General features: G+C 37.4%; 1 protein-coding gene across 2 annotated transcripts in view; it reads right to left on the bottom strand.

The window, feature by feature from the left end:
* Nucleotides 1-1204: 1204 nt before the first annotated feature.
* Nucleotides 1205-27519, bottom strand: part of LOC590977 (sodium-dependent alanine transporter 2) — a 53917-nt gene continuing 27602 nt past the window's right edge. Inside the window, exons 2-15 of one of the 2 annotated variants that reach the window (XM_030980171.1) lie at nt 26106-26184; nt 24505-24718; nt 19613-19744; nt 13789-14008; nt 12834-12969; nt 12289-12423; nt 11576-11679; nt 11050-11174; nt 10400-10512; nt 9685-9816; nt 8925-9024; nt 8112-8239; nt 7540-7713; nt 1205-7014 (exon numbers count right to left, since the gene is read on the bottom strand). In XM_030980171.1, the coding sequence (XP_030836031.1) occupies nt 6883-7014; nt 7540-7713; nt 8112-8239; nt 8925-9024; nt 9685-9816; nt 10400-10512; nt 11050-11174; nt 11576-11679; nt 12289-12423; nt 12834-12969; nt 13789-14008; nt 19613-19744; nt 24505-24718; nt 26106-26184 (1924 nt within the window). In that variant the 3' untranslated portion in view covers nt 1205-6882. 2 annotated transcript variants of the gene reach the window in all.

The following is a 27519-nucleotide window of genomic DNA, read 5'->3' as shown; positions in this document are numbered from 1 at the left end:
ATCTCGCTCTATTCTCCCCTCTCTCTGTCTGTCTGTCTGTCTATCTCTCTGCCTGTCCGTCTGTCTGTCTGTCTCTCTCTCTCTCTCTCTAAGCGTACGAATATGACAATCCTAAAAATGACTGCAGACTGTGAAACTCTGAAATGTAACGACAGACGTATTTATTATTTTTAAAGTCTTTTTAAAATACTTTTGATGGCTACGCTAAAACCTTGTGTGAAATACACGTATTTGGATAAGTGGGCGGACATAACGCACGCTTGTTGTATTTTTAATGAATTCGTCCTCATTTTGGAAAGGAGGTTACGGTATCTGCTGTCGAATTGAACGATATAAATAGGCCCACATTCGCCCACCGAATGATGACGGTACACACTGTGGCAATATTAATAACCCCGATGTTTTCCCCCTTCAAATCTATGCTACCCTCCCCCTCCCTCCCTCCCTCCCCTCCTCTCCCCTGGCTCTTGACGAATGTTGGATTATATTTCTTGATCGGCCATTCTATCTCAATTCTATAAAGGTCTGGTAATATTGGTACATTATTGTATATGACACGATAGCAAAGACTTTCGAGAAATCAATGCCCTATTTTTTAACCCATTTAACTTAATTTCGGATTACGTAATATGTCATTCAATGTTTGGACCTTCCAGCGGGGACGCGGAGAGAAGACAAGGGTGTTTGATTATCCTAAAAGTATTTTTCGAAATTCTTTGCGTTCGTGTTATGTTAATTTTTCATCTCATTTATGCTATCATCAATCACACGACTCTTAAAGAGAAGGTTGAGTTCTGGGAAGCGGTGAAAAATTATTTTTGAGCGTTATCATTGTTATTATGCAAGTGTGGAAGAACATAAGATGAAACATGTTACCTGAAAAGCATGGCTCTTCAAATGCCTTCATATTCTAAATATGGCATGTAACATCGTAAAAATCAGGACGGATTTTTACACCACGTGTTCGTGTAGTCCCATATACATCTTTCTGTGTACAGTGCTTGTAACTTCACCAAGACTTGGTCGAATATCTTATAATTTGGATGATTCCAGAACCTTGCAATACACACGAATACTTATATGCTAGATGATCAACCTTTTCTGGTCGATTCCACACCGTTTCTTTCACAAAACAATCGAATGACCAGAACTCAACTTCAACTCTAACAATTCACCCAACAGTAAGAACTGACTAAAAACTTCATTTTCATGTTTGTCTGATGAACTTTTTATTGTTCACAATGGCATGACTTTCTTAGCTACTTTGCTCACATTTCAAAGACGATCAAATAGAAGGGAAAAAATGAAGAAAAATATAAACAATGAACATTCTACGATATTACCTTCTTAAGTTATAATTATTACAGGTGAGCAGTACTTTTAAATACGTTTCTCCAACTTTCTCAAACTTATAATTTCTGTAGATTATACGCTCGGTTATACGCAGACAACAGAATAACAATACATTTGACGGTGCCTATATCAAATAATTACTAAAAGAAACTCAAACTCAATTCACCACAGAAAACGTCACACGACGCAAACGAGAAAATCTATTTGGACGGCAACGTTGGTTTAAATATTATAAAGCGTTTTATCTAAAAACCAAGGTTAAGTACTATAATCACTATTCTTAGCATTCTGTTTTACCTCTTTTACTTCTTAGTTGCAATAACTGTTATATGATAATGATGGTACCAATAATAATATTCTTCGTTTATATAGCGCTTAATATAATAGAGATATATTATTACCCCGGTTATCGGATTCCGGCTTTCCCCGCATAAAATATGAGCATATTCTCCACTCCCTGGGGAGCATTCCAGCCAGGCGATACAATATCAATCGTCACTCATCCCGAGGGTTCCTACAACCTCGATGCACTTTTTTAACGCTTAAAAAGCCCTCCAGCCCCCCCCCGCCCCTCTTAAATCAAAATTTCAAACAAATGAGCTGAAATATGAACTATAAAATTGCCCTAATAAATGCTTGAAAAGGAGAATAAGACTTAATAAAATATTTTTGAAAATTACGATAGGATACTGAACTACGAATGGAATGGGTGTCAGTGTACAGTATATTTTGCCAACTTAAAACGAGACTGTGTAATACATTGTGAATATAATTACGAATATGTGAGAATAAGTAAACATAAAGATACATCTTCCTTCAGGAGTGTAAAAAATTGATAACTTAATAGAGTTGATGTTTTGTAAAACATGAATGGATGCATACAACACAACATTATGGTAGAACATGAATTATAGGGAAAACGGATAGAAAACGATGAAATTGGAAGGGAACAGATGAAAATAAAAGAGAAAGACTGGGAGAGAGGGAAGAATCATAAATAGCGGTGGGTGAGAATTCATGAACTCCACACAATGTAACTTCATAAAACTAGGCTCTTCAACCACTTCAAACATTAAAAAATAAATAAATAAAACATGAATTAATGAATGACTTTCCTTAGAGATTTGGAGCGTCTTCATGAGTATATCCATATTCTACCCCATGAATCAATAAAAATTATGACACATCAGTTGAAACAACGCCTCAACGCCCCTCCCAACCCCCCCCCCCCCCCCATGTATTCGAGTGTCTTCATTAAGGATATTCCACTAACTTTGGCAATTCATGTGACATATCATTATAACATCGATGGCCCGATTCATACTCAAATTTAAACCCGTCACTGGGCTTACGCTTTTGTTCAAATTCGGGTTTAACAATGGAAGTTGTGTAGTCTGCAGTCTAAGTTATCCAAAGTCGGATTTAACTTAATAACTAGAATATGACCTGAAGTGTCCTAATTCTTATCGATACACTTATATACTCAAACCAACAAAGACACTTGCTAAACACTTGATAAATAAAAAAATAAATAATACACTTAATAAATCTCGATTTCCTGGACTACATACGGGCAATAACTGCATATTAAACCCAATCCAATAGCACAGACTTGTAAGACTATTTTAATGTTAACTGTATATACAACTGAGAGCGTCTTTGATTAAAATAAATTAAATAAATGGGTAATAATTCCATGACTATTAAATAATAAACAAGGCAATACATTCATACAATTCTTAACGGTGGTCCATACATCTTTGGCTTTAACACTGGGTGAAATCATAAATCAACCTTACCTCAAAATATAAACAACATTACTGTCATAAATAAACAAACACAAACAATCACCAGTCATGATTAAATTCGAGCGTAGAATCCTTTTAGTCCGTGATACATAAGATGACAGGAAAGACTTGATTATAATTATCTTTGGTTTTAAACATTTGTTACGGTATTTAAAAGTTCTGGTAGGTCTTAAGACAGATCCAGGAAAGCAACTGAGCTCTGTCTCCCTCTACCGTTGGAAGAAAAATCGTTATTTAATGCCGAAGTCACAATGCGTCACTTTGGATGTTCTAAACAGTTCTAGCTCTTTCTACTTCTCTCTTGTTTTTTGGTTTGTTTTTAAAATTCCTTACACATCGGCTAGATTGTCTAGTTTCGCAAAAGCGCAAAAACATTTTGGAAATATTCCAAGTTGCCGTTGCGCCTCCACGAATCGAGACGAATCCAAGATATAATACTTGCTGCTCTGGCTCAGGCCTCCGCCACGAGTAGAGAACGTGATACGACAAAAATATATATTCTTGATGGCTGAAGTTCGCTTCGAACAAATTGGCCGCGTGAACAACGACACGCACAGAACGTAAAGCGAGTGTCCTAGACAACCTCATCACCACACAAAACAGCACACTACCAAAATGTCTAATAACAACCGAATGGAACAAGTAAGACTGTAGACGATTTGCTCTGAACAATAATCACAACAGGGCAAAATTAATGCACGAGTAAATGCTAAAGCGAACAAAAGTTAAAACACAGTTTCAAATTTGCATAGGAATTCATGGTGGCTTTCAAACTACTTTTACCGAGTGAAAGTAATCTTCACAATGGTGGATTTTGGATAGAGCACCGTTCATGTCATCTATATTTTCATTACTCAGGGATAATGATGAGCCAGAACTATATATCTCGAGTAAAGAATGGAATATATAATTAATATTAATCAAAACTTGCTTCAAATACTGTTTTGTGTATACCAGAGACTGCGTGTTCATGTTCGGACACTGAACCTTTATCTTGTTGAGGGGGAGGGGAGGGGGAGGGGGGGTGTAGTTTATCGCAGCCATAAGCCTGAGGAAATGTCAAGTACTGGTAAGAAAGTTTAGGGAAATTAGAAATACGATTTATATCACCTCATCGCATCCCTTTTGTCGTCCCCTCGCCTGGTTGTAACGATCCTCAGTACAACTTTTAAATTTTAGTTTAATTTAACTTATACATTTAAAATATTGCATAATGGAGAATTCGATTAATTACTAATACCCTGATCAAAAATTATATTATTTTCATGATATTCCGAAGGCACCGATCACCCGGTTATTATAAAATATCACGTAAATGTATATATATAATTTTATATGGATTACTCTGTGATCATAAACGTTAAGTATACATGATACTGTACTTCGTCGATTTAGCCATCGACATGAACGCAAATTGTGCGACAATGCATTATGACGTCATGTCAAGTATTATGACTTAGCTTTGAAATGTGCGTGTGCGTATCATCGTAAAATCACCAGCCACGTCATTGTTGGTAATGATGACAATTATGGAAATATGGAAGTATTGTATGCACGATAATGTAATATCTCCTTAAATTAAAAATACATTTTTTTTTAATACAGATTTCGAGAATGCATATGTGGAGCAAGATTTCTTCAAAATCACACAGTGATCATAATAAATAGTTTCTTATTCCTTCCAATCTCTTCCTCTTCTTACTGTTGTCTTGTATTCACGGTTTTCTTCGTTTTATCTTTGACGAATTTCAAATGATGATAACGATAGCCTGAACCAGGTTCTCGAAATTCTCCAAAAGTGGCAGGAAATATCAATATAAACTTAAAAGTAAAATGTCGGGTGGGATAGTGTGAGGTAGAATCAAAAGTTTGTTCACCTTGGCATGTGTCATTTGAACTAAATATGTGTCATTTAGACTAAATGTAAGCAATTACTGGAAGTACATGTACATATATTATTTCATGATTCATACGACATATCGTACATTAAGCATAACAACCATCCTCTTTTTTTTTTAAAGATAAAGCAAACAATTACATGTAACTACAACCTCCGCTTATGTACACTAACGTGGCACCGTTTTCAGTATAAAAACCATTAATTCAGCAAAGTAAGATTTCTAGTATAGGAATCTTTAATTGCACTAGAGATTAGGTATCATTAAAGGCACCTAAGATAAAATCTTCATCATAACACCTCACACATTTTTAATAAAATGTATTTCTTAGAATAATAAGAATCACCGTCTACGAAGAGTTGCACACACCTATCGCAGTGCCCCTCTCGCATATTGACCCTCTATTGTAGTGCCCCTCCCTCTCCCCACTATATGAACGTTTAAATAACAACGTAACCAATTTGTATCGAACTACACTTTTTACATGACAAATGGAACACGAAACACAGCATGGAAAATCGATTAAATAATAACATGATGAAATATACAATATGCAAAGCAATAAATGTAAAGCTCAGACTCTCTGAATGTAAAAGAAGTTTAACAAAACTTTAGATGAATCAACACCCCCCCCCCCCCCAGTCCAGAATCTGGCCGATTAAATTTTTACGATCTCCACTAAACAAGATGGATCATTACACCTACTCGCTGCAGGCCGAAGATGGCGTGAGTCCCGAATTTGTAAGCTACGCCTAGCAAGCCAAAACGAAATAACAAAAATCGATCGATTTCACACAGATTATCGGCTTGCAACGGGTAGGGGAGAGATCGCGGGAAAAAGAAAGAAAATAAAACCTGAACAGATTCTGGACTAACTCCAACAGCCCCTACCATTCGTTTTAATAATGTGGGCTCTTTCTTTCTACCACTTGCGCACGGAGTAGTACTATCCCAACCTTCTTCCTCGATTTGTTCTCTTTATCCGGAGTATATCTGCACATTTTTTCTACCCCCTTACCATAAGTATAATGCGCCCATTTTCCTTTAAATCGGAAGAATATCCTGCTCCTAATATTTTGTTGATCTTTTATCTGGAGTATGACCCTACTCTCTTCTCCCATGATAGATAAAATAAAATAAAATTCTTTTCCACCATCATCACACTCATCGGTAGAATAATATAACTCCATTTTTATCCCGCCTGGGAATATAGTTTTCTCATCCTTAAACCTGATCGGGTGTTAGTACTCCGACCTGTCCCAATTCAGGGATAAAAATGGTCCATTCTTTCCCCCAAACCATATCTCCTGCCCACACCCGTCCCTTCCTTTCCCTTCTTCGAGTTGATGTAAAAAAAAACTAAAAAAAACTCCCTCCTTCCATGATCGAGATTTAAAAATCTCCAGTTTTTGGCACCAAAAACCAGAAGTATAATACTCCTTGATTTCTTAATAACTCAGGAGTATAATAATACCCCATCTTATCCTAAAAGCGAGAGAATAATCCTCTCTTCTATCCTAAAAACAGAGAGAATAATATTCTTACTTATATCTTACAAACCGGGAGAACAAATACTCCCGTCTTCTCTTACCGCAACACAAATCAAAATCGGGAAAAACATATTCCCGTCTTTTTACAACCCTTGCCGTTATAACACCGATAGCATAACTTTCGCTTCTAACTTACACACGTAAATCGGGAGAACAATATTCCCGTATTAACTAACACCTATCGTCTCGAAACCAGCAAGTTCCTTTCTTTCCTACCAGTTACCAGCCGGGAGAAAAATACTCCTTCCATTGTCCTCTCCTCCGGTCCAAATCTCACGCGTACATCTGTTTGATGGAGTCGAGCTCCACGTCTTTGCCGAATCCGCTTTTGGGATTCTTCTTGCCTTGAAACTGTCTCTCTTTGTTTTCCCATTGGGGTGTCGGGCGAAGGAGAAACATGAATCGCTGGAGGGAAAAAAAGAAAAATTTACAGTTTAAAGAACAAAATATTAAATTTGGAAAAGAGAAAAAATGTGTATGCTATTTCCTAGTACTGTGAAAAGGTAAATTTGTTTCTTATATTAAGATGAATAATGAGATCCTTTCTTATGCAAACCTTCCGAATTTACATGAACAGTACTTCCATCAACAAGATATTAATTACCTTGAGATAATTTCTGAATTTCAAGAATTAACTAAATGTTTGAAACCCTAACGCGCACTTTTCTTGTGTTAGCTTGCGTCAATTTCAATTGATTATATTCATGAAATTCTTATTTATATACGGCTAATGCACATCTATTGAATTGTGTTTCGTATTGCTGACATGAGATATTTCAGCAATCATTTGATTCGCTTTTGCATTGAAATGTTAAATAAATACTTAGTTTTGTTGCGTGATTTCGCACAAGTACGCACATTTTGTAAAACAGGAAAGCTTCACAGTCGTATAACCTTCTTCAAATTGCCTTTTTAAACTACTTCTCTTACCTGAGCATAAGTCTCTCCTTCCGAAGCAAAGAATAACTTGATGATCATCACGAGCGGGATCGTGAACAGAGGTACCACGGCCATTAGCCAGCCGAGCATCTCACTCCATTTGGGGTAAACGTAGTCCCCAAAGTAAACGGGAACGTAGTTTACCATTCCAAAGACCGAGATGAACTAAGGGAGTGAAAATTTAAAAAATACAATACGGCTTTAACAAACAAAATCATTCGCCCACCTCATAGTACTTTTATCATTTAACATTTGTCTTTCGAGTCAGTAGCTGTTTAAAATTCGAAATTATTTTGTCTTTCTTCAGAAATTCCCTTTCCAATCTCCGTCTTCTACTATTTCTATTTTGAAGCACCGTGAAAAAACGAAAATTGTTGATAATATTTTCACATCTTTCTATAGTTGGTAAAGTTCGTACGATACACTTCATACAATACACATGTTTCTATCTCTGAGTACGTACGATATAGATCTCTTCTTCAGAAAGTTCCTTAATAATTACTGATTTTAATTTCGAAGTACACAAGTGTTGTTGATAAAGATTTCAAACGAGGAATACTAACCACGATAATGGAAGGAGTAATAACCAACCAACAGCTACTATACCAGTAGAGTAGCGGAGTGACTACAGGTGTCATCCACGTATAGTCAGCAATCATGCGTCTGATATCATTAGTGAAACGACGCACGCCTAGAACATAAGAGAAAATGAGAGATAAATAGATGTGATCGAAATGCAAGTGATTAATATTCTAATAAAAAGGGTTGGAGCAGACCGCCCCTAGTCGACGCGCTATGTTATGTTCTCCCCTGACGACGCGTAACAAGTAACAATATTTATAATCGTCGTCGCACCATCCTATAGACGTGAGATTTTGCACCGTAATATAATAAAATATAAATGAATAACTACCGTACTAAAAGGCATCATACACAACTCAAAAATCTAAACGAAAGTTTCTTTAAATACGGATACAGCCGATCAGAATTGTGCGTTAGCTATGTGTTTGATTTGTTTGTAATATTTCAATTAACTATTGTACTACCTTGATGACTAAAAATATTTGAAATTAAACACCTTATATAATCAACAGCAGTGATAAGTGAAATGGGCACGTAGTTGCACTTGCATGAGTTCTGACCGTATATCATGTAGCGGACTCGTACCCGAAACACAAAACGAATAAAAACGCATATAAGTACTCACTCCATTTGGCTGAGCTAAACCCAGGGTAAACATCAAACTACCTTTGGAAACGCATGAATACAGTATTGGGGTACGAAATAGGTACGAATATTACCATTTATCAAACAGAAATTAGAACTTACAACAAATCTTGAAGTAAATGTTTAGAATGATTGTGATGATAACTTACCATAGAAGTAAGCAACAGCCACACACTCGAACACGCCCACCAACATGAGGGATATCCAACAACTGTACCAGTTGATCAACTCAAACATATAAATTCCTCCCTGTATAGAAGGAAAACAAAAACATGGTGGTTACATGTGGTTTTCCGATGGTTAATTTTTCCGAAAAATGATAAAGGCATCGTAATTCCGACATTGAAATAGGATTCTTGATTCCGAAAATGAAATGGGGTTCACGATTTTTAGAAAATGAAATAGGCTACGTATGAAGTCCGAAATCAAAATAGGGTAGTAATTCCAAAACCCAAACAGGGCAAGTTATTCCGTACACGAAACGGCGTACGAAATTCTGAAAACGAAATAGCGTACGTAATTCCGAAAACGGAACAAGGTACGTAATTCCGAAAACGAAATAAGAACGTAATGCCGAAAACGAAACGGGGTAAGGTATTCCGAAAACGAAATAAGGTACGCAATTCCGAAAACGGAAAAGGTTACATTATTTTTATTTGAAAATAATTAAAGGTTCATAATTCCGAAAAAGAAATGGGTTTCTTTATTCCGAAAAAGAAATAGGATTCATAATTCCGTAAATGAAATATGGTTTGTAATCCCAAAAAATAAGAAAGGGTTTAAAATTCTGAAAATTGAAAGGGTTTATAATTCGGAAATGAAATAGTTAAGGTATGTTATTCTGAAAAAGAAATAGTGTAATTTCGAAACTACGAACGGTTTTATAATTCCGGGGCATTAATGACATACCTGGGAGGCCATGGGTAGTCCTAGAAGAAAGAAAACGACACACACTACGAGGGCCGTTAAGGTGCCATGTTTTCTCAGATGGTTGGGGTAGTAATCCGTCAGTCCACTCACAACCGTCTCCACCATCCCAAACTGTTAAACAAACAACAAAGCAAAGAGAAGGTTGAGTTCTGGTGAAGGTGAACGATAAGTTGTAATTTTTTTTTATTCATCTTAAGTTTGTGTGGAAGAGGATCTTTGAAAGAAATGTCCCCTGAAAATGTTGGCTCTTCAAATGTCTTCCATATTTGAAATATAACAAGAAATAGCTGAAGTGTAAAAAACCAAGCCATAGTTTTAACTCGGATCCGAAAACTTAGCAGGCAACATTTGTTTATATTCCGCATCACCGGTGCCAATTATAAAAATATATATATATATTAACACAGTGTGCCTGTCGAAGTGTATTGATTTGAAACGTCCAAGAAAATATACCCGACGTCTAAGAGCATTGCCCATATCCATTGTTAAATTCACGCGCGCAATTATTGCGTCCATGCATTGTATGCTCAAGTAGAACTAAACCCGGTCAATATTTTGCGCTAAACTGCCCAGAAGTTTTAAACCAATCACAGGCCTAGAATCGTTACATGCGGTTTATAAAAATAAATATAATATTAAGTACACTCGCAGATATTTCAAAAAAATTTGAGAAACAGCGGCCACGATTAATTACCTGTGTATCAAGTCCAACAAGGAAGAACATGAAAAAGAATAGAATGGACCAGAAAGGGGCTGCAGGCATCTGGGAGATTGCTTCCGGATACGTCTCGAAAACAAGACCAGGACCTGTGAAACAAAGTCCCAAACAAACCAAGTTACACTTCTGTATCTTTCGGATACATTACCGCTTTGTTTGACATGAAACAAAACCTTTTAATTTCTAATTTGATTCCGCCATCATAGTAATTTTTTGGATAATGAAATAAAATAAAATAAAGTTCACTCAAAGTAATGAATAACAACATTTTAAAGATGTCATTGATCATTGTTATCCAATAAATCACTTTACACATGTCTTATTTTTCACGAAATGTACTGGGTTTCCATAATAGTTCTGCTTCGGTGTCTTAACCTTGATATATTTACATCAATGAACTTCTTAAATAAGTTTTCAACGAATCCACTTTGCCTAATATTACTATTAATAAATATATAAAAAGAACATACAACAATTTATAGCGCGCTACACGCCCATGCAACAAAGGGTGCCCGAGTCGCTTACATTAAAACGCATTCCTAAGGAAATACACTCGAAGCATTCAAAATCATACATATTCATGATATAATATACACGTCATCAGACAACATTGGGATGATATTGACCTTTGACCGCGACGTTGTCAATGGAGATACCGGTCTTATAAGACATGAACCCTAGCGTAGAGAAGACGACGAAGCCTGCGTAGAAACTACTCAAGCAGTTGATGATCGGGATACAGATGGCATCTCTGTAATGAAACAAACAGTATGATGATAAAGGTCATGACGTCATAACAAATAAAATGGCGTTCATAACGTCGGAAGATGGTTATTTTGTCAAGTAAATACCCCAGTCTTACCAACGAAAGCGCAACTTCTAAATAAAGAAAAAAATCGTGGTGTTACAGATATGCTTTGCGTTGTGTCCTCGTTTTTTTCTTCTCGTTTGTAACCTAAAACTTACTTTTTAAAGAACAAGATGAGATAATTATCAAACGAATTTGAAATTCAGGAAATCAAATTTCGAGAAGGTAACGAAATGCATGTATCCTTTCCAAAAAAAAAAAAACTTCCGATCATTGCCTCACTCTTCTGCGTGTTCACACTCCCCAACTAAGAGATTTATGATATCATGAATACAGGTACTCACATAAGACAGTTATTGTTGAACTTGTTGTAACTTGAGAAGGTGAGAACTCCGCCCCACGCAGGCCCCAAGGAATAGAAGATCTGAGTTGCTGCTGCTCCCCATACCTTCAATAATCAACAGAAAAGATTAAAGCTTATTAAAAAGAAATCACATTTAATAAGCAACACCTTCACAAATTAATGTATTATTTATCTTGTATACAGTAAAATCATATTTCTTTCAGTTAATTGTTTCATTCATTTGTAAATACCTTAATGTTCATTTATTAATGTAACACATAACTTTTTTCTGCCTTTTATCGAATCACACACAAATAATACAAATATCTAATAGTTCTTTTGTTATCGCTCATATAACAAAGTGAAATAGCTCATATAACAAAGTGAAATCAATAGGTTTTATTTACAAGCTTTACGTGCAGCATTTTTTACATGGGATCGTGATAATTTCGTGATAATTAATTCAATCTCATGCCGTTGAATGCAGCGAAGGAAAGAAATATTGATTGCTAAGAGGCTCGGGGCTCAATTCCCCCCTCCCATTCAACAAAAAATCAAGACCCCCTTCCCAATTTTTTTAAAACCAACTATAAATAAATTTAAGTGGGGCACTGTAGGCACATAATAAAATGAATGTAAAATCCCCAAGGCTTTCCCTCACAAATAAAAGAGAAATATATACTTCAAGAATCGCGCTCAAATGATATAACTTACAGCAGTTTCCTTCAGTTTCTCCCAGCGAGGGGAGAGGTAATAGTCGATCCCGATACTAGCTCCAGGTAGAGTTACCCCTCGTATGAGGAGGATAGTTAGGATTATATAGGGAAAGGTCGCAGTGAAGTAGACCACCTGTTTGGAAGAAGAAACAGATGATTGCAACATGAACTGAAGACGAAGCATTCATTACAGATACATCTTTTCAATTTTCTGTTCAGTATCTGTTCAATTTTGTCTTATTCACTAGTTTTTTGGAATGTATATATATTTTTTTTTTTTGTATTTCAAAGGGCCCCAATGAAAACCAGTGTACATGCTGGCCGGGCTACACTTTTTTAAATATGTGAAATAAATAAATTAATAAATACAAATCTTTCAATATTCATTACCGTTTCGTTGTTACTTCTCTTAAATATAGTTTGGGTGCTGAAACATTTGCGTCTTTTAAAGTCGTTTAAATAAAAAGGAAAATAGGTTATGCAATTCTTCTTGCATATTATAGTCGTGAGAATTACACCCGTTTCGGCAATGATTTTCCTTACCTTTCCGGAGCTCTTCACGCTCTTGCAGATGCAGCAGAAGATGACGATCCAGGAGAAAAGCAGACACATCACCAGTTCCCACTTCATGGATCCCATGTCGTCCAGGTTGTGACCGTCTACATCCAATACGTAGTTACTGAAGGTAACAAAAGAAGGAGGTATTATTAATATCGAAATGTAATCCCACCGCTGCCACCAGTTTTAAGACACACTAAAATGCAGTCGTGCATGTTTCAAGACTTGAGGTGCACTGACTTGTAATTTCAGTTTAATACATCTTCCAAGATGGCTGTCAAGATGGCCGACATGTTTACGATATAAGTTTGATATTTAACTTATTTTGTAGGTTTATTTTTATACATATAAATAGATACAAAACGCAAAAAAAATAATGAAGAAAAGAAGATTCTTGCTTCAAATCTAAAAGCTTTATTATTGTATTAGGCCACATATTTTCGATGTACATTACGTCTTTATCAAGTCATTAAAGTCACGCACACATATACACACACAAACACACACACACACACACACACACACATATACATATATATATATATATATATATATATATATGTATATCTATATATGTATAATGTATGTATGTATATGTTACTGTAGCTTGCCGGCAAAGACGTCATTCTTTTGTTGGACAGAGTTGAGCTTATCGCGCTAAATCCCTTGCTCCAGTGGTCGTAATTAGTGTACGAAAGTAACTTAACTATCAAGATTTAACAAACCTTCGTCGAATGGATAATTGACTTCTCGCATTCTAATCAGAAATAAGCCCAACTGCATTCTGCACGACAAATTGCAGTTGTGGTTGCTCATTGTCTGTCTTATTTTCGTTCATTCACTCACTCACTCACTCACTCTCTCTCTCTCTCTCTCTCTCTCACTCTCTCTCTCTCTCTCTCTCTTTGAAGAAGATAAACGGTCCCCCTCGTGTACGTACTAGTAAAACTCCTGGGCCGGTCGCTTAGTGATGTTCAATCCCATCTCCATAGCAACAGATGAGTTCTCCTGACACGCGTCCGTGTTCCACGTGTTGTTGCATGTTTTCCAAGGGACTTCCGATGTGAAGGAACGCACGAAGAAGAGCGCGGTCCACGCCATGATGATGTTGTAGTAGATGGCCACCATGCCGGAGATCATCACCATGGCCCATCCGATACCTGCCATACGTAACAATAAGAAAGGAAAAAGAGAAAAAAAAGTATTGAATTTTAGGCTGAACCCGTTCAAATCCCGCTGGTTCCGAAACTTTTTTCTGACTTGTGTTTAATTACAAGATCGAGCACGCGATCTTTATTTACTGGGTGCAAGCAGAAATTTCCTTACAAATTGAAATCACTGGATGAACACTTGCTCCTGTGCCAATCGCTCCGCGTCAGTTTCCTGAACTTGAACCCTGAAACTAACACTATATCTTACCCTAACCCTAAATATAACCTATAACTCAATCGCAACCCTAAAAATAACACCGCACCTTTGACGAATAAGAAACCAGTAGCAGTTGTCGCGGAAGAAATGTTGGGTCACTTAAGAAATCACGTCTGTCAAGAGTAAATTTATTAAAAGCACCGATAGAGTACTATATTCTTTATCTCATATCCCACCAATAATAGAGTCGACCATTATTTATGAAAAACGAAACAAAACAAAACAACATCCAACGTTTAGTGACTTTCTTCATTGATTGGAAATACCTAAAGCTTAATGACGTTCACAGCGTATTTATGAATTTTAATAAATTTAATTATGAAGACATCAAACACCATCCTTTTTGTAAAGGTAAAGACCAGTTATGGTCATGCGATTGCATTGTGAAAGAAACGTTGTGGAATCGATCAGAAAAGGTTGATCATCTAGCATCTAGCATCTGCAAGGTTCTGGAATCATCAAAATGATAAGAAATTTGGCCCATTCTTCGTAAAGTTACAAGCACTGTACACAGAAAGATGTATATGGGACTACCCTATATCTCTCACAGACCATGAGAGAAACAAATTTACCAAATATATGAATTAGTAGGCGGTTTCCTGGCAAATTTTTTATCATCATGTATTAGTCAAAACATATTCTTTCACATGATTGGTAATGAGAGCTTCCATTTCATTTTTTGAAATTGAGGCGTTTCCAATACTGGTCTTTACCTTTAAGGAAGGACGCTGATATAAAAATGCTATACGGACGAAATAAGTATTTAAAATACTAATTTCATAAATATTACATTGTTTAATGCTATAATGACGCGATGGATAATTTAAAATAGTAAAAGTTTCATAAATGGGCAGGAGAAACACAAAATGTTCCAGAAAGAATGTAATTGAAATCAAAATCAAAATTACCGGTAATAAAAGGTTCGGCGGATCTTTGCGGGAACACTTTGTATATAGCCATGACCCTTCATCACCCTTCCAGCTTATCATTTTTTGGATTGGCCCCTGTTAAGCTACTCGCCACAAAATTCATATAAATATATAATAAAACACATCTCCGAGATGAATGAGCCCATTTCTACTAGGCGCTGTTAAGCTTGTTCGCGTGAGAATAGTGATTGAAAAAGGGAGAGAAGAGGCTGAAGAGCAACAAATAAATTGTTTAAATCCCTTCCTGCTCCGAATCAAGTAGTAAAAGCTTTTTCATGAATTTTAATGACAAGAGAATACTGGTGGGTATGTCGTTGACGGTACAGTGGCGTAGCCATGGGGGTGGCCCGTATGCCCCTAATCATACTTACGGGGAAGTGGGAAACATGCCCCGAAGAACGGAGGAAGGGAGAAGGAGAGAAAAGGGGAATCAGGCATATTTCATTTCATTTCATTTCATTTCATTTATTTATTTAAACACGGTAACTCTCTCAAGCTAAACGGTTGTTTTTCAGAAAGTCCGTGTTGAATACACTTTTCTCCGCACGATCGCTACTTTCACTCGCATATCATCTAGTTACACCCGCGCAGGCGCGGATCTACGGGGGGGGGGGGGGTTTAGGGGGTTTAAACCCCCCCTTGGGCGGCCCAAAAAAACAAACAAAAAAAAAGGGGGGAAAAAAAGGAAAAAAAAGAAGAAAAAAAAGAAAGAAAAAAGAACGCACGCTGGAGAGAAACCCTTTCAAGTGCAAATATTGTGAGAAGATATTCAACTCATCTGGTAACTTAACCAAACACATGATAACTCTGGATATAACTGTGTATTTAACTGTTACTTGATTTAAAAAGACGTTATCATGCACTGCTTTTTATGGTCTCCATTGTGTTAATAGATGCCAGGAAAACATCACTTACGGGGTTCAAATAAACCCCCCCCAAAAAAAAAATCGGATCGCCGCTTCGTGGCTCGTGGACGATGCTCCGCATCGTCATTATTTTGGTCACCCCCCCCCTTAGCAAAAAGCTAGATCCGCCCCTGCCATTGTGTTAATAGATGCCAGGAAAACATCACTTACGGGGTTCAAATAAACCCCCCCAAAAAAAAATCGGCTCGCCGCTTCGCGGCTCGTGGACGATGCTCCGCATCGTCATTATTTTGGTCAACCCCCCCCTTAGCAAAAAGCTAGATCCGCCCCTGCCGCGCTACCCCTTTCACCTACGCCCCCAGCCCCCCCCCCCCCCACCACCACTCTCTCTTTCTCTCTCTCCCACCCCTCAAGGACTTGATAAAAACTCCGCCTCTAGTTCGTTGTAGCATAACCGTTTGTGTGCTCCACCCCTTTGTGATTTATTGGAGTAGGAAGCAGACGACGACCATTTAGATGGAAATTGCTTATTTTAATGGTAGTTTTATGTTGATGCTAATAAAATTCGCTTCTGCCTTTGGTGGATTCTTGAATAATTTATTTTAACTAATACCTGTGATTCTTATTTATTTGAGCGTCATATTTGCCAGGATCCTATATCCGAGGGAAAACAAAGATCGAAATATCCTTTCTGGGATTTCTTCTCCTTCAAGGGGTCAATGTAAGTTCCTAGATAGGCTTGACATACATTTAGGCTCCACACAAAAACGAAGGTTTTATTTCACAATTGAAGAAATCCAAGATACAAATTTGATTGTGTCATCAGAAGATTGCTTTTAAAGCCCCACTGTACTTCTTGTAGCTACTTACGCCCCCTATATAGCAAACAATGCATATTCGGTGCGTGTTGGTCCCCCATGATCCCCCTTTTCTTATGTTAACTGAGACCTGATTTGATGAGATAACCACCTGTCAGTGACCTTGCATGGAGGTCTAATCCCCCTGGCCAAACTAGTACAGACGGGCTTTAAATAACAAGCGATGTGTCTGATTTGCAATTGTTTGTTTCTGTTTCATAGCATTTGATAGTCTATACTCTCTCTCTCTTTAATATACAAATCCTTCATCTGTCCTCTGAAAGTTCCAAGAGTTGTTTTGACACTTGGACCTGAATGACCCTGGTGTTGCCCTGTAAATCACTTAACTCTGATTCAGCAGTACAGCACGGGAAGTTATCAATTTGTTCTCTACACCTCGCATGTTCCGGTCTCATACAAACCGAACCTATTCCTCTAATGCAAGTGCATCTAAGGGGAGGGTGGGGGGGGGGGGGGGGGAGGGGGGAGGGGGAGGGGGGAGGGGGAGGGAGGGGGGAGGGGGAGGGGGGAGGGGGAGGGGGGGGGGGAGGGGGAGGGGGAGGGGGGGCGGGGTATTGTACTTTAAGTTACTGCCTGCACGGCAAAGAATTACAGGGATACCCAGACGTTGTGTCTGTCCGGACAGCAAGTGTATCTACACAGTCGATTTAAAACGGCAATTTGAAAAAGTTTACAACCAATTATTAATTAATCTTCTAAGATTTATGTAGGACAATATCACACAAGACAGTTCTTCCTGATGGTTAGAGGACAGAAGTATTTGATGAATATTTTCCCGTTAAAATCCGAAAAGAGAAGTCTTTATGTGAGTCCAGACACCCAACCCCATCATAATATAGTATTTGAGACTTTAAAGGAGCTATGGCGCGAATTTAAAGGCACTTAGACATGTATGCACGTTCCACATGAAGCGTCATTAGGGACTTTCAGATCCCTTTTAAGGCAATGTGACGTCCTTTTAAGGCACTGGCAGTGACGTCACATTGCCTTAAAAGAGCAGTCCACGTTCTCGTCGTGCAGACTTTAAAAGTCCCTATTATCTGACGTAGCACTGCGTCAACAACTGACGTGGTCTTTGACGCGTCTTGCTAATGACATTGATATTACTATAGTACAAAAAGTGAATGCACACTGAATAGTGCACATATAAATGCGTCGAATTACTGGCTTATGTAATATGCATGTGCCTTGATAAATCTGATACGCGTAGGTATTTATAGCGTTCGTTCTCTTAACACGACGGAAGAGCTATATCCCGTCGTCTTTGCTTCCGTCGTCTTTGCGAAAGCGCTCTACTAACGCATTTGAAACAACGGGCAACGGACACCAAGGTAATCAAGATAAAACAACATCAGTCAAAGAATTTCATTAAAAGGTAGAACATTGAATTATTGAAGGCTGTCTTTCTCAGGACGTGTTTGCCTTACTCAAAAGACAAAGACAATTCCGGCAAATTTCATAATTTGCACACAAATTATGTAGCATAGGTTTTCACCGTCTTTGGATGCTAACGAGATAACATTTGTGCAATGGAAATGTGAGAATTACAGCTTAATTATACAAGTGCCAGCTTCAACATCCATTAAATATTGCATCTATTTTTTTTATCAAAAGGTCACTGGCTTTTAAAATCCTTTACATTATTCGTCCTCACTTCATTATAAGAATCAATAGCATCGTAAGCACTCAATCCCATCATCTCTCCTCATGAATAGATGCCAGCCCGGAGGAGACTGATCCACACGCTTTTCAATCGACCATTTTTCAAACCCGAAACGGGGTCGATTAACTACCAGTCGTGATGTTTTACTTGCTCAACAACAAAAAATATATACATACTCTTCCCGCTATAGATGTCATTTGAAATGTTGTGATACTGCAATTCATTTCTCAATAAAATATCATATCACTATCAGAGTTCTGTTCTATACTGAGAATTTTCTTTCAACTCTTAATCTCGTTTCGAACGAGAAGCGTAAGAAGAACTCATCTAAAAATGAACTTGACAAAAACAAAGTCAAAGACAAGCCATTTTCATAAATTTATCATCTAGTATTGAATGATAAGCGACGTGATTTGGAAAAATTTACACTCATTCATCTAAAAAATTAAACCAACAAAACACAAAAACAATAACAACAGATCGGAAACTGATTTGCCTAAGTATGACATGACACAATCTAGGCATAAATTACAACAGTATTAGACATTTAAAACAAATATCGTACACTAAACGAATTTCTTATGAACCCCAGACCTAACCAGAAACCCAATCGCAACCCTAACTCTAATCCTAGATTTTTGTTAAATGCCCGAGGCAATCGTAGGAGCAAAGGTCGGGTGACACAAAAAGAAAATATATTCCGCTTAATAACACAATTTCCATCATTTTGAACATAAACAGAACTAAAGATGAATTACTATAAAACCATTTACAAATTAATTATTTTAAAAAAGAAAACATAAATATTCCATAAGTTCCAAAAAGTATATCAACGAACAGCAATTTGTTGTATCATCTTCTAGAATAAAGTTACTGCTCTGCTTCGGGGACTTCGGGGACGACGGGGAGGGGTACGGGTAGAGGTTCGGGGACAGGTTCGGGGGAGATTCGGATCAATTCGGCACTAACTAGACATCTTAAAGGTAGAAAGTGGACTCACCTGCAAATAGTGGACATGCCTTCCAGATGGTGATCGGACCTTCCCCTCCATACTGACCGAAGGCCAGCTCCAGGAACATCAGTGGCATACCGGCCAGGAACAGCATGATGAAATAGGGGATGAGGAATACCCCTAGGGAGAAAAAGAAGAGACAAAAAGAGACATAAGGTGACGCAAAATTCATGCTAAGACATTGAAATATTAAAGCCTGTCTGCACTAGTTGGCCAGGAGGGATTAGACCTCCCTGCATTAGTGCATAGTCATCAAATCAGCCCTCAATTAACATACGAAAAAGGACATCATGGGGGACAAACGGGTATCGCTTTAATATGCATTGTTTTCTATATTGTATAGAGGGTACATGCAGGTACAAGTAGTGCAGTCCCCCTTTAAAGGCTTTTGACAATTCATCTGCTTATAGAACCAGAAATTAATTAAAGGCGTTAATCGTATATCATTGTACAACGAGTTAACGCCCTTCTGGCGTATAAATTGGTAAACCGCAAACCATTATATTCAGATTTGTTTTCTTCAATCTAATAAGCAAGAAATCTATCGTATTATTTAAGTGTCTTTCTCGGCAAGGAAATGAAATGTCATTCATATCGTGCCATAAACGCGACGAAGATTATATTAGTTGTTTTTAAATATATATAATCAACGACTAGTTTTAATACTTAAACATTGTATTTGAAGTACAAAATTAATAAATTATGTCTAATTGAGAAGTTGTTTTATTAGGCAGACGGAGAGGGGTAAGGGGCACAGTCGGCCCGTGCCCAACCTCTTTTTATCATTTTGTTTTAAACTGTTAATATAAAGTCCTAGATCTGCCACTGCTTCTCGGGTTCAATTTTATTGCCCCAATTCTTTGACCCTTATTTCACCCTACATGTTGGCCTTTACATTAAAGATTAATTAACACTCTGAAATGACCAACTGACAAAAAGAAGATGAAAGTCCCATATAATGTCACAATTCAGGAAATCCACCGAGATTTATGGCATGATAAAAGTTGAACTTGTGTCATAAAATACTAGTGGCGCAGCGGCGGGGGCACGGGGGCATGTTCCTCCTCCTCCTCATCCCCCAATGAATGACAACTATGAGGAGAGGAGAAAAAGAGATTTGAAAAAGAAGAAGGAAAATGGAAACCTGAAAAGAAGATACAGGTACAACCCCTTCATACCGTATCCGGATACCTATCCCCTGGACATCCACCCCCGGATACCCCCCCCCCCCAAGTCAACTACCCCCTAGGAAAACTACCCCCTTAGGGCAACCACTCTCTAGGACGACTACTCCCGGGACAACTACCCCCGGGACAACTACCCCCTAGGATAACTACCCCATGACAACTACCCCCTAGGACAACTAACCCCGGACAACTACGCCCTAGGACAACTAGTTGTCCGGGGCGTAGGTGTCCTAGGGGGTAGTTGCTTGGGGTGGTTATCCGGGGGTGGATGTCCATGAGGTAGGTGTCCTAGAACCCCTTCATACATCCTCCTCCTAATCAATGACCTCTTGTATTTGCATTCCATGAATCGAGTTAGATCAGCGCCCCCTAATAATGCGGATATGCTCTGTGTGTGTTTTTTAAAACCATGCTACGCCACTGCGATGCTTTCTACAGCATAAAATAAGTTATCAGCTTCAGTTTTCAGTTAAAGGTAAAGACCAGTTATGGTCATGCGATTGCATTGTGAAAGAAACGTTGTGGAATCGATCAGAAAAGGTTGATCATCTAGCATCTAGCATCTGCAAGGTTCTGGAATCATCAAAATGATAAGAAATTTGGCCCATTCTTCGTAAAGTTACAAGCACTATACACAGAAAGATGTATATGGGACTACCCTATATCTCTCACAGACCATGAGAGAAACAATTTTACCAAATATATGAATTATTAGGCGGTTTCCCGGCAAATTTTTTATCATCATGTATTAGTCAAAACATATTCTTTCACATGATTGGTAATGAGAGCTTCCATTTCATTTTTTGAAATTGGGGCGTTTCCAATACTGGTCTTTACCTTTAACGAGAAGTCGAATATATTTATTTGGATGTAGTTAAATATGACGAAACCTAATAAAAAGCAATGCTTGTAAAGAATAGGTTCCGTTAAATGAGGTTATCTGGAGTATCATCAATAAATCTTGTACAGGAAAAACCCGGGGCAATTATCATATCCGGAAGTCTACCTCACGTCTACAGGCAAAATATCGATGATAAAAGGCAATAAATGTACTGTGGTACCTTGAAAAGTTTAAAGAGAATAAACGTTTCTTCTTTTGCTCTATTTCCCAGCTCGGAAGAAGAAAAAAATATAATTGAATGAATGAATGAATCCTGAAAGGGATTGCTTTTTGAAAAGAAGTTGAAATTGTCTATTTTAAAAATAACCACCACGGACCCAATGTGAGTAAATTTATCTCTCAAATCTAACAACTTCAGCTACATAAAATTATCATGTTTTGTGTTGTCCCATGTGTCAACATTTTGAGTGCAATATCAAACAATACTTCACTTGGTATTTTTTATTTACAAATTCCGACTGGTAAAAAAGCTTTTAAAAAATTGTACGTGATTCAAAATGCAATCAAAATTCAAGAATAGTCTCTAGATACTTCATTATAAGCGATTGTATGACAAATACCAGTACACGTGAGTTTTACCAGGGAGATCTCCCTGGTTGAACTGTTAATTGGGGTCGACCGATGGTCATGAAGATCCATAAAAATTATCAGTAGCATCAAATGACTATTGAAAAATACAAAATGGAACTATAAATCGCCCGGTATGCTCGGCTTAAGAGCGTGAGAAGGATTATTTGTCGACCCCCCCCCCCCCCACCATTTCTCATTGTTAAATAAATCTAAGGTAGGAAGTCTATTTGTCCTGTACGTTATCGACAAAGTTAAATATTTCGTGTACCTGATAACCTGATAATAATTGCATGAGGTTAATATCACTAGAGCTGGAGTAAGACCAAAATATCAAGGAAAATTATTATGCAAATAGACTTAAGTGGAGGCCGAATTTCAGTCGGTTTTATTTATATTTTTAATAATATATATTTGTAATACGGGTCAATAAATTAGAATCTGAATCTGATTCTGAAATGATACCCTTTCAGTACAAGACTTATTTCTAAGGCTAAATTAATCACATGTTATTTTTCTTTTATTGCTAAATTGTTGAAATCAAAGGAATATCCATGAAGACGAAATAAATGGGCGCAAATATTGTCGGAAAGTTGAAAAAGTGGCCCATTTTGATCATCAGAAAAGAGAAGAAGATCTGGAATCTCTCAACGTGTTGCCAATCTAGGGATTTTTAAAGATTACTTTCCTTTTTTTTTTAAAGTCCTTGGCATCAAAATTTAATGCAAAATAGTCATGACACAAAAAGTGAAAGCGGGGTGTGCAGAAGAAATGTTTGCCCTTTCCGAAGCTCATGCATCTGGGGGTGTTTCATAAAGATGTTCGTAAGTTACGCACGACTTTACGCACGACTTTACGCACGACTGGAACATGTTCTTCGGTGCTAATCAGATTCTCAATCAATTACATGTAGCACAAGAACTTATCACCAGTCGTGCGTAAAGTCGTGCGTAACTTACGAACAGCTTTATGAAACACCCCCAGGCCTATTTTTTAAGGCTCTGAATCGTAAGTTATTGAGCCGAGCCAAACCCCAAAACGCGAAAGGGTTCATGTTCACCATTACAATATATACTGTGTAAACTAGATGGAACTTCGACTGCGCGCAGTCGAAAATGATGCCTCCGTCATGAAGCAATTTTACAAACCAAAACAGAAGTAATTTTTTTAATTCAAGTTGAATTGTAATCCATTAACAGGTTCTCAGAATGTCGTGATTACAAGCAATTTCTCATATACATATATGACCAGGGGGTGTTTCACAAAGATCCTAAGTAGAACTTAACACTAAGTTGGACTTAAAAATTATAGACAGCCATTGGAGCCTTAAAATAAAATATATTCAAAAGCAGAAATTCAAGTATTTTAGATTTTTTTAAATAAATTCCACATCAAATGCATGAAGTTTCCTTGATGATAGAAAATATGAATGATTTGAATCTACATTTTATGCCTTTCAAAATAACTTTTACAAAATATTTTCAAAGATGCTAACGGCTTTCCATTTAAGTCCAACTTAGAGATAAGTTCCATTGAATTGGTACCTATGATACTCCTCAATTATTTGCTATTTCATCATTATCATTTCAATCAGCATTTCCCTCTTTCAAATTTACAAGCTACATTACATAGCTGTTACTGGCCTGTGTATACAATATATACGCATACAACAATGATCTTTATGATGTCTTTAACGTGACATATCTTCTTCTCCCCTTGCAAACGAGAAAGAAAACAAGGTCATTAACAGGGATTAAGCGACAAATAATGATTGTGATTCAAATTGATGCGAATATTTGTTTGAATAAGCACTGCTATTCACCCGAATCTTCTTTGTAAAAACAACTTTTACAAATCTCAGCCATGCTTACTGAGTTGAGACGTTCCTTTCAATGTAAAATACTCATTAAAGAATATACTTCTCCTAATTTGAAAGTGATCTTACAACACAGTGGCAGATTTGCATGGCTGAGATTTGTAAAAGTCAGGACACCAAACGACTACAGTGTACATTACCTGGACTTGCCCGACTTAATCACAGTTGAATTGGCTGTAAAAACCATAAAAATCATTAAATCATCCAAATAATTGTTTTTAAGTCACCAAAAAAGGACATAAAATCGTTCATGTGACCCGGCAGTAGAGCGCAAACACAAATTTAGGTAAGACAATCTTCTTCCTTTTCTTAATATTTTTTTTTAAAAGAGCTTTGGAATTTGTCTTACCTCCTCCGTGGGTATAGCACAGGTAGGGAAAGCGCCAGATGTTGCCGAGCCCGACGGCATAGCCGATACAGACCAGCAGGAAATCCAACTTCTTCCCCCACCCCTCTCGGTCGGGTGCGGTCTTCGAATCGAGGGGTTTGACCGCGAGGTCTTTACCGCCGCCGCCCCCGATGGCATCGTCCACTCCGCCTCCCGGCACCACCTTGTAGTCACCCTGGAAGACAATTTAAAAACAAAGGAGACATGGTATTGGTTATCATCCACCACGATCTCGAAAAAAAGGAAAAAGTTGAACACGAGATGAAGGAGGGAAATTCTGGTCAATGTTAATTTTTAAATCCCGTCTGCACTAGTTTGGTCAGGGGGATTAGACCACACAGCGAGGTCACTGACAGTGGGCTATCTCATTAACTCAGCTCTCAACTAACGTAAGAAAAAGAGGATCATGGGGGACCAACAGGCACCGATTGGGGAAGTTTTCTATATAGAGGGACTCTAGGGAGCAAGTAGCTACAAGTATGACAGTGGGGCTTTAAACAAAAGCGACTTGGTATCATCCGCGATCTCGAAAAAGAGAATGGTTGATTATAACATGGAGGGGCGAAATGTTAATTTTTAAGTCCCGTCTGCACTAGTTTGGCCAGGGGGTATTAGACCTCCCTGCAAGGTCACTGACAGGTGGTTATCTCATCAAATCAGCCCTCAATTAACAGAAAGAAAAAGGGATCATGGGGGACCAACAGGCACCGATAAGCCATTGTTTGATGTATAGAGGGCGCAAGTAACTATAAGTAGAGCAGTGGGGCTTAAAGGTATTACAAAGTTTTGGGAAATTTTGAAAATTGGCTGGATAGTGATTCTTTACAATGTTGATATATTTGGATGCCCCTATGGATGTATTATAAGCACTAAAAAAATTGGCCCCTAAAACACTTCTGCTTTCGAGAAAAATTGAATATAAAAATTTACCGGTGCTCCCGGTAAATTTTGATAAATTTCAAATAGCGCCTTCGGCCAATACGATGGTAGCTGCGACCATGAAAATCTCAGAATATGCAGTTGTGATATATATATTCCAAATGGTAATAGCAAATTTTTATAGCTAAATCAATATCTAGACCTTGAGAGGGCGCTATACAACATAAAGAGTTTATTATTTACAATTTATTTACAATTTCATCACTTTAGACTCGATTTCAACTGCGACAACGATTACTGAATATTGTAGGATCGATATGCTTCCAATATGTTCATTAGAACCAAATTCATGACCCCATACCAAAACTTTGTATTACCTTTAAAGTGCAAGAATTCATATCCCGTCAATCAGTAGTTGAAATATTGAAATCTTTATTTAACAAAATTATATTTTGGGGTGGGGTTATTTCTAAGTATCAGTTATTATCAACATATCATTCTTTACCGCACTCTTTTTCGCAGAGATACGTTTGAATTTGTTGTGTCTAATATCATCAGCGTTAAGTTTGTTTTGTTCACCGAAAAACTCTTGATCTCATAAATTGAAATGATCGATTCAGCCGTTCTACACAAAAAAAAAAGGGGGGGGTGGTAATTCAATATCACCTTACTTTTAAACTAACCTTTTCACTCATGGCGGAGATTGCCTCGCTTGATGTTAAAACTTGTGATGGAAGGTATTGGTCTTCAAGCTTTATTGTTCTGAAATGACAAAAAAACAGAAATAGACATACATTATCCTGATCATTAAGTATATACAGCCAAACCAATTTTAGTGACCACCTGTCTATAAAGACCACCTGTCTACGAAAACAGCATTTTTTGTTTCCCTTGAAAATGGTTTTGTCATTGAATCATGTATTAAAGGAACCTGTCTACAGAGACCTCTTTTTGTGTTTCCCTTGGGCGGTCGCTATAGACAGGTTTGACTGTACAATGTATTTCGGAACCATTGCTCCCATTTCTTTCTCTCCATCACAAACATCTCTCCTACTTCTCTCTATCTCTCTTTTTTTCCATCCTTCCATCCTTCCATCCTCGAAAGGCGCAAGAATTTAGTAATTATGCCTTACCACACAGGCACCAGTTGCTAGATCGATTGCAATTAACTCATATTAAATTTAATACAAATGTTTAACCGCGTAAAACTGTCAAATTCGTTGAGAAATTTGTGTTGATGTTCTGTCTGATGATTAGAGCATATTCACGTATTTTTCTTTTCCCGTCGTCATCCCTAAACTCGAGAGGTGTCTGCGAAAAACTACTTTTAGTTACATAAATTAATATTCCGATGTACGCAAAGAACATGAAAAAATATATCTAGCGGTTGCCATGCTCACCGGATTTAACTCGTTCAAGTAATGAGTAATTACGGTTAGTAAAAACTAAATTATACAAAACCAGCTTTCCCACAGACATATTCAGATTTACTTAACACGCAATATGCACATAAGTAATTTTGCCGCTCCTTGTTATTAAGGACTCAAGGTAATTAAAAAGTATTCCCATCCTTTTTTTTTCTTCATTTGTTTTTCTTTTAGAATAAGCTGCTTCAGAGTGCGTCCGGACTGAATTATTCATATAGTCTGAATTATCCACGAATTAGTTTTTCTTCCTTCTCAAAACACTGAATGAAAAAGTAAATCAATTGAATCTGCGTGGGGCGCAAAGACACGTTTCCGCAAAAGAGGATCAGGACAAAGTTCAGAATATGATAAATGATATTAAAGATGAAGTTGGGTTCTGGAGTGCGATTGCAATCATTGCATTGTGAAAGAAACGATGTTTACAACGTATACAACCATGTAATCTCGTTATTTATTATTTATGTCAGGGGACTATTTTACTTACAAGTTTTTCAAACTTCCTTTTTAGTCTCCAATTTCTTAATTCCAATATTATAAGATTATGATTGTTTCATGTTACTTTTGTATATATATTATGTTATGGTTTTATGATTGAAATAAATGAACTGAACTGAACTGAAACGACCAGAAAAGGTTGATCATCTAGCATATAAGAATGTGTGTGTATTGC

The sequence above is a fragment of the Strongylocentrotus purpuratus genome, unplaced genomic scaffold (genome assembly GCF_000002235.5).
Source record: "Strongylocentrotus purpuratus isolate Spur 01 unplaced genomic scaffold, Spur_5.0 spur5_scaffold_11, whole genome shotgun sequence".
Taxonomy (NCBI): Eukaryota; Metazoa; Echinodermata; class Echinoidea; order Camarodonta; family Strongylocentrotidae; genus Strongylocentrotus; species Strongylocentrotus purpuratus.
The sequence above is the reverse complement of the archived record's forward strand: the minus strand, read 5'-3'. Positions and strand labels throughout refer to the sequence as shown.